Source organism: Bos mutus, chromosome 4, assembly GCF_027580195.1.
Source record: "Bos mutus isolate GX-2022 chromosome 4, NWIPB_WYAK_1.1, whole genome shotgun sequence".
Lineage (NCBI taxonomy): Eukaryota > Metazoa > Chordata > Mammalia > Artiodactyla > Bovidae > Bos > Bos mutus.
The window spans coordinates 1713141-1721402 of record NC_091620.1 but is presented as its reverse complement, the minus strand read 5'-3'; the positions used below and the strand labels follow the sequence as shown (position 1 = coordinate 1721402).

Sequence of the window (8262 nt, the reverse complement as noted above, 5' to 3'; positions counted from 1 at the left end):
CCCTCCGGGCCGGTCCCCTAGCGCCCCGCCGAGGGTGGGGCGGGGTGGGGTGGGGCGGGGGCGCCGAAGGGGGAGCCCGGGCCGGCCGCGCGCCGGGGCGCGACCATCTCGCACCCACCCGCCCTCCCGTCCGCGGCTGTGTGGGGGGGTGGGGGCGCCGAGCGCCTCCGGAGCGGGGACGCGGCCCTGCCCCCGTCCTCGCCCTGCCTCCGCGCGCTCCCCGGGACCCCGATCCCGGACTCCCTCCTCCGCAGTTTGGCGTTCTCCCGGGGCCGGGGCCGGAGCCGGAGCCGCGGCGCAGCCGGGGCCGCCGCGTCAGAGGAGGAGGGAGCGGGGGCGGGGGAGGGGCGGTGAGGTCAGCGGCGGCGGCGCGTCCGCGGGCGGCGCATGCGCGGAGCGAGCCCCCCCGTGAGTGGCAGCGGCGGCGGCGGCGCGCGGGGGGCGGCGGGGTGGGGGAAGGGGAGGGGGCGGGCGGGGGCGTCGCGGCGGCCGTGTGTGGGCGAGACCGGCGGCGAGTTTGAGAGGGCTGAGGTGCGGGGGCGCTCGGGGCAGACCCGGCGGCGGCCCTCGCGCGACGGCCCCGGTCGAGTGTGTGTGTGTGTCTGTGTGTGCGTGTATGTGTGTGGTACACGCACACCCGCAAAACTTCCTCCTTCCCAGCCCCGGAGGGCGGGCGCGGGCGCTGAGGGGCCGGCGCTCTCGCGCAGCCCGGAACCCACAACAACAACTGGAGCAGCTGTCAAAACTTCGCCGCCGCCGCCGCCCCGCCCGACGCGGCTCGCGCAGGGGAGGGGCAGCCGGCGGGGGGCGCGACCCCCGCCCGCGGGGCCGCAGCTCCCAGAACCGCGGCCCCTTTCTCCTCCCCGCCGCGGGCGGCCTGGGGGAGGGGCGCGGGCGGAGACCCCCGGGGCCGGCCGCCCCCCGCCCCCGCCCCTACCCCTCAGGAGCCCCGCCCCGCCCGGCGCCGCCCGCGCCCGCTCCCGCAACGCCCGGCGCCCGCCCGCCGGCCCCGCCCGCGCTCCCCGGCCCGGCCCGGCCCGGCCCGGCCCGGCCCCTCCTCCTCCCTCCCGCCGCCCCGCCCGCCGCCCCCCGCCCGGCCCCTGCGCGCCGAGGTGCGCGCGCCCGCGCGTATGTGTGTGAGTGCGTGTCCTGCTCGCTCCATGTTGCCGCCTCTCCCGGTACCTGCTGCTGCTGCTGCTGCTGCTCCCGGGGCTGCGGGAAATGCGAGAGGCTGAGCCGGGGAGGAGGAACCCGAGCAGCAGCGGCGGCGGCGGCGGCGGCGGCGGGAGGAGCCCCCCAGGAGGAGGACCGGGATCCATGTGTCTTTCCTGGTGACTAGGATGTCGTCGGAGGAGGACAAGAGCGCGGAGCAGCCGCAGCCGCCGCCACCACCCCCCGAGGAGCCCGGAGCCCCGGCCCCGAGCCCCGCAGCCGCAGACAAAAGACCTCGGGGCCGGCCTCGCAAAGATGGCGCTTCCCCTTTCCAGAGAGCCAGAAAGAAGTAAGTTGAGTGTGAGGGAGCCAGGCCGGGAGCCAGCGGCGGCGGCGGCGGCGGCGGCCGGCCCGGAGCTGTCACCGGCGCGCCCCGGGCCCCGCCGCCCCCGCGCGCCCCCGGCCGCCCCCGGGGGGGGGTGGGGTGGGGCCCCGCCGGCCGCGCGGCTCCGGGCCCCGGGGCGCCCGCCCGCCCCGCGCGCCCGCCCCGCGCCCCGCGCGCCGGCGCCCGGCCTCCCGCGGGCGCCCCGCACCGCCCTCCGCGGCCGGGCCCCCGACGGCCCGCGCCGCCGCCACACTTTACTTTTTTTTTAGTTTGGGCCCCGGCGCCGCGGTTTCTGGGGCTTCTGTGTTTGGAGAAATTTCTCGTAGCCGCCGCTGGGCCTCGCCGGCTCGTTGGCTATCCCAGCCCGAGGCGCAGCTGGAGAGTCGCGGGGCCGGCTTCGCGTTCGGCACCCCCCGGGCGCTCGCCGAGCTGTCAAAACGCCGGGGCCAGGTGGTCCCCCGGGCCTGCCGGCGGGCGGCGAGCAGCGGCCGGAGCCGGGCTGCTTTTGTCAGCCGGCCGCAGCTTTAACTTTCCTCGCCTCCCCACCCCCGCCAGCCTCGGGCTCCGGGGCTTCACCGGCGCGTCGGGAAGTCTCACGGCCGCTCCCCTCCCCCGCCCGGCCCGCACCGCCCGGCCCGAGCCGCTCAAACTCCGTGTGGTGGCCGCGCGGGGACCGCGAGCGCCAAGTTTTTGGAAATGTCGCTCCCAACCGCCGGCCGAGCGTGGGGAGCACGTTGGTGCAGCTCCGGACGGATGGAAACCGCGACCGAACTCGCCTCGAGGAGCCGCCTCCGAGCCGTGAGCGGGGCCGGAGCGGCTCTTGGGTGCTTCGGAGCCGGCACCCCAGGGCTGGGCAGCGCCGGTTTTCAGTTGTTAGAAATGCCTTTTTGCAGCATGGTTCTCGGACAACTTTGCCGGTGGAATCCAGAAAGCCATTTCGTACCGGGGAGTCGCCGAGCGCTTATGGCTCTCGAGGGTGCCGAGCAGGTCCGTGGCCGCCCTCGGAGTTGTGGAATGGATTGGGTGCTTACTCATTTCATTATATGGTCGTCTCCTGCTAGTGCGAGGGTGCAGCGGACGCAGCGGAGAGCAGCTCACTTACGGATTCTCTGGGTTTTTGTTCTAGTTTGGCTTTTTTTTTTCTTCGGATGGGGTGCATTCATTTAGCAATAGCATTGTTAACGTTTGGTGATACATAGTAAAAATAGGAGTGTGAGCCCAGGCAGAGAACAGGGTTGTGGGAGCCCCATGAAGCCCTGGACTGGGTATGTGCTCCTTCTTGCTTCGCTGTCCTTGTACTGTGAAAGCGATTCAGGGCCTTCGATTTGCCTCCATATTTTATGGCCAGCTCTTACCTAGCTGTGACAAATCGCGAGGGAAACAAGTACAGGATGTATACAGTATTGCATTTGCTCCTTTGTGATACAAAGTTGGGGGTTACTGTATCACTCGCATTGTAGTGTCTGATACAAAATGCCATTGTTATTCCTGTATTAACAAATCTGGAGAAGGAAGGTGCAGGTTTAAGTAATTTTAAACTTCTTTGCCACTTTTTTGGTATCCTTTAAAGCAACACATAGGAAGCCACAGTAGGGATTTAACTTCATTACTTCCCATTTTCACTATTTCATTCTTTGTGAACATTAATTTTGGATTATTATATGTTCTAGGCTTGTTTTTAAATTTTTACCCTAGAAAGAGTAGACCTCTCAGTATTGTTCTCACCTACGCATGCAAGTGTGTGTGTGTATGTGTACGTGTACACTTCCCCTGAAATTGCAATGAGCTCATTTGTATTAGTGCAGCTCCTGAGTGCACCGGGAGAAAGGTTGGTTTAGGGTATTGCCACTTTTATTATTTTAATTTTTATCGCTTATATTATGAAGGAGAAGGTAGCCCTCTGAGAGATTAAAACTTTTCTATAGAATGACAGTAATACATCAATATAAAAATCTCAACACTTTGGAAGATGTTTAGAACAATTCTAAATTTTGAGAGTTTTCTTTTTTAGATTTGGAAGCTGGAACTGTAGTCCTTACAGGTAATTAAGTCTAGTGGTAACTTGGATGGCTTCAAACTTTTTAGTGAATTCTTTAAAATTAGGTGTGTCTTTTGAAGAAGGAAATAGACTTTCCAGTTGTTTTGGAAATATGTAAATAGAAGCTAGTATCTGAAATGGGAGGCAAGGAGAGGGGTTTTCAATTGTGTAAATCCATACTGTACTAAGATACATGCAGAAAAGACCATGTAGTTAGCTGGGTAGTGCAGACCCTGAAAGTGAAACCGATGTGTAACAAATGTAAATTAGGTTTGTAAATGTTAAAATTATGTGGAATTGCAAATAATTACCTCAGAAATGAAAATTAGTGTGTTTGTGGAATGCAGTGGAGATAAACGTGTTTAAATTGTCAGTGATATTTAGATGATCAGTAAGTGGGTTGTTTTACCCTAGAGAAGATGCCTTATGGCAGTATTTTTTAAAAGTAGGTTGGTGTATTTGTTTTGGTTTAAAAGAAAAAGCTAGCTATGGACTAATAAATACACATTGTTTTGAGTTTAAATTTTTAAATATTTAATAATTAGGTAAGTATTTCTTGTTTCATAGTGTTAGATCATTTTTATGTTTTAATCACATTTGAAAAGCGTATGCGGTTACTGATTTTACAGTAACTATTGTTATTTTAAAATTATGTATACAGGACTACCCTAGTGGTCCAGTGGGTAAGACTCCAAGCTTCCAGGGCAGGGGCCCAGGTTCGATCCCAGGCCAAGGAACTAGATCCCACATGCCAGAACTAAGAGTTTGCACGTTGCAACTAAATCCCAATGCAGCTAAATAAATTAAAAATACATATATGTTTACAACCTAAAATCAAGAAATTTGAACTGAAGCTATTAATCTTAGAGGCAGAGTTTGAAAAGTGGGTATGAAAATAGGGAAATACTAAGTAGAACGGTCAGGTTTGCACATGTCTAAAAGTTCTTTTGCGCAGTAAGGACTGTCTGTCACTTGGTCCTTATCAGAGGTGCAGGTCTTCCCATTGGTGCGGAAGCTCCTGCTGTTGGGCAGGCACTACCAGTGCATGGAGTTATTTTTGTTAAGGTTAAGGAAACTCTTCCTGAAGCTTCGGTTGGTTCTTTTCTTCCTGAGAATATATATTCGCATTACTCTGTTGGAAAGCCAAGGAAGCATTCCACCCTGTTTCTTACCAAGTCAGTAAAGTTGATGTTCAGCGTGGGGGTGGGTATGGGGATGGCACAGAAGCAGCATGTGGCGGGGATAGGATTTCTGAGGCTCTATCCTTGACCTTTTCTGAATAAACTTCTTTTACCCTGAACCAGGTTTCTTTTCAGAGGTCAGTTAGTGTTATTAGAAAGTCACCTTGAGCATTATTGTAGAAAAAAGGGAGGCAGAACCAGCGATGTCTTCCAAGGGACCAGCAAACATGGCGGCGCTGCCGGGGACTGTTGCTGCCCTGTGTTTGTAAGCACATTTCCCTGCCCCTCAGAGTTCTCATTTCTGTGGCTGTGAACTTGAAATCAGCAGAACGAAAACAAACAGAAAACTGCGTTGCGTTATAACATATGCAGTTTCATAAAACAGCAGTTTATAGTTAAGGGGTACCACTGTTGTCTGTGCTTTTTGAGATGATGCAAATTTGTAACTTTTATGATAGTTACTCTTTTTCTTACTTTTCACGAACTTAGATATGTGGGAATTTTCAGTAGTTACTGGTCTCTAGCACTTAATGGGCACTGAGATGCTTTAATTTACCTGAAGAGCTGATCCTGGAATGACAGCCTCTCTCATCTCTGAGGTGGGCTCATTAGCTTGCTCTCGCCCTGCTGTTGGTCGTCTTCATGGAATCTCTCGTCTTTCAGAATGCATTTTTAGTCTAAAATACAAATTATATTTGATACAATATGATTATTAATATGTAAACTTGGTCAACATGGATTTCCAGGTAAATTTAAAAGTATTAAAACAATTTGCTTTCTCATTTTACAGATAGGGGTTTAGTACATTTTCTTATTGTCAGTTAATTCTGCCATGCCAGATCTGTGGTCACTTTGCAGGGTGACAAGACACACTCCTCTAACCTCTCCTTCTCCTTCACCTTTTTGTGAAACTGCATATTATTTATTCCCCAGCCCAGAGTCAGATTCCCTCTGGGCAGAGAGTGATTGTCCAACCTTGTATTCTTGAGGCATTTGTGGTTATGACTGAGGGGCTTCAATGAAACGTCACTGACCTTCCAAAATGGAAACAGTCAGTTTTTAGTTATAGAGAACTTCAGATGCTCTCACCTGGTGAGGGGGTACATGAAACCCTTGACAGCATTCGACATAGTTCATCTGTGAGACATTTGGACTGAACACAATTTTTAGCTGATACAGAATAAACTTTCTAAACTCTGTGTGTGTCCCTCCCATCCTCCCTCCCTCTCTTTTATAAAAAAAAAAAATAGTTTTGGCCCGTCTTTAAATTTCAACAAGCAGATTAATCCCTTCCTCCTTTATTTTAACATTTTCTGTATCATGTTTGTGCTGCAGTGTTTATTTTCAGAACTTCTTGGCAGTGTAAGTTCAAAAGTTGTGGAGTGAAATAGGGATAATTTTTTTTTTTTCTTCTCTTTGGTGATGGCCTGCATATAAATGTATACTTGTGGCTAGTGTGAATATTCAGTAGAAAGATTAATCTTGAATTTGTAATTGGCAATGTCAGTCTCCCCATTTGCAGAATTTAGAGGACTTAAGAACACAGGTTAAGAGAAGGAGGAATGACACAGCTCTTTTTGCACTTTCTCTAGAAAAAGCATCATGTAAAAGACAGGAAAATTGTTTGACTTTGCTTCTGCTATTAATTTAGTAATAGCAGTAACTATGATGCACAAATGTGGCAACTGTTTAAGTCTGAGAAATGCTTTTCTGTAACTTTTAAAATCTTTCATGTGACACCTTATTCAGAGAGCATGTAAGTGCCAAATGTATGCTGGGAGGGACAGTCAAATCTGGAAGAAGGTTTACTGTGGCCCAAAGGGTCCCCAGAAATGTGGAGGAAGCAGAGCATGAATTATACCTTGAAGAGTCAATAACATTTAGCTAAATTGAGTGAGAAGAAAGTTGAGAGGGTGTTCCGGGGCAGCAGAGTGAATAAAATTATTGAGGGAAGTGTAAAAGGTGCTTTCTTGGTGGGGTGTGACTGGAACAGAGGCTTAATGTGGGGTTTGGGGCCAACCTGTGATGGTCCTTGAATGCAGGGCTAACGAGTTTGGGCTTTATAGTCCAGGCATTATAAACTTTACAGGGACCAAGTAGGTAATTTAAATGAGTTGCATGCAGTTTGTAAGCTCCAGAATGACAGCTGACATTTTTGAGGCCTTAAGTTGGGGAGAAAATGGTGAGTAAAAACAGTCTGAAGAGTCCTAGGGGTCTTTGTACCTTGCTTAGGAGACGCTGAGAGACAGTTCTGGCTGATGGCTGCCACCTGAGACTGTGAGATGTTGCTAGATACTCTGGTTTTTCAACAAAGGCTGAAAACTTGGATCTTCATGCGAAATCTCTTGACTTCTAAGTATTTTCAATTAAGATCTAAAATGCTATTTGTAGCTATACCTTGTGGGCTAGGTTTAATCTGTAGACCACCAGTGGACAAGTTTTTCACCTCTGCGATATGCCTGGACTATTTTATTTTTAAATTGAAAGTTTTAAAAGTAGATGTCTACAGTCTGCCTGAGGACAAGAATGGCTATTATTCTGTATTCTGCGCCCATCTTGCAGTTGAATGTAGCCACTCTGATGCTTGATGATGTCTGGCATAGATGTCTACAAGACAGAAATGTCTAGAGTGTCGGAGGATTTGGGAGTAGGTTTAGATTAGGATGTGTGTGTATTCACTTGTGTCCGACTCTTTGTGACCCATGGACTGTAGCCTGCCAAACTCCTCTGTCCATGGGGTTTTCCAGGCAAGACTACTGGAGTGGGTAGCTATTTTCTCCTTCAGGGGATCTTCCCGACCCAGGGATCGACCCTCGTCTCCTGCATTGGCAGGCGATTCTTTACCACTGAGCCACCTGGGAATCAATCCCTAGTGTGATTTACTTGAGGTCACTGAGACTATGGAGAATGCGTGGAAAATAGTAAAAGGCTTAGAATGCTTCCTTACCCTTAGGAGATGGGGGGAAAAGGTCAAGAAAGCCTATAAAGGTGAGGAATGAGATGAGAATATATTCACAGTAGAAATGGGCCAGTATACACATGCAGACATGCTCATGACAGCAGAGGAAGGTAGAAGGCTAGTAGACGAGAGTCGGCAAGAACAAAGCACCCATCCGTGGACTGCCACGCAGTTCTGATTTTAAACCGTTTTTCTTTTAAATTGAAGTATGGTTAATTTACCGTGGTGCAGTTTCAGGTGTACAGCAGAGTGCTTTAGTTGTGTCTGTGTGTATGCTTTTTTAGATTCTTTTGTTATAGGCTGTTAAAATACTGAGTATAGTTCTAGATCCTTGCTGTTTACTTATACATTGTTATGTATATGTTACATAACAGTAATTGTTTTTTATTTTGTACATAGTAGTATGTATATTGTATCCCAAACCTCTCATTTGTCACCCCCATTCCCTTTGGTAACCATAAATTTGTTTTCTATGTCTGTGAGTCTATTTCTGTTTTTTAAAAAAGTTCATTTATATTACTTTTTTTAGATTCCACATTTAAGTGTT

At 51.2% G+C, this 8262-nt stretch overlaps 1 protein-coding gene across 19 annotated transcripts in view; it reads left to right on the top strand.

Moving 5' to 3' along the window:
• Positions 1–390: 390 nt before the first annotated feature.
• The window catches only part of KMT2C (lysine methyltransferase 2C), a 261336-nt gene continuing 253464 nt past the window's right edge, over positions 391–8262 (top strand). For 16 of the 19 annotated variants that reach the window (XM_070368951.1, XM_070368939.1, XM_070368950.1 and 13 more), the window contains exon 1: positions 1097–1501. In XM_070368951.1, coding sequence (XP_070225052.1) covers positions 1341–1501 — 161 coding nt within the window. In that variant the 5' untranslated portion in view covers positions 1097–1340. Of the gene's footprint in view, positions 409–515; positions 532–1093; positions 1502–8262 lie in introns of those variants that run through there. The other 3 variants (XM_070368932.1, XM_070368933.1, XR_011463922.1) reach the window with 3 other exon arrangements.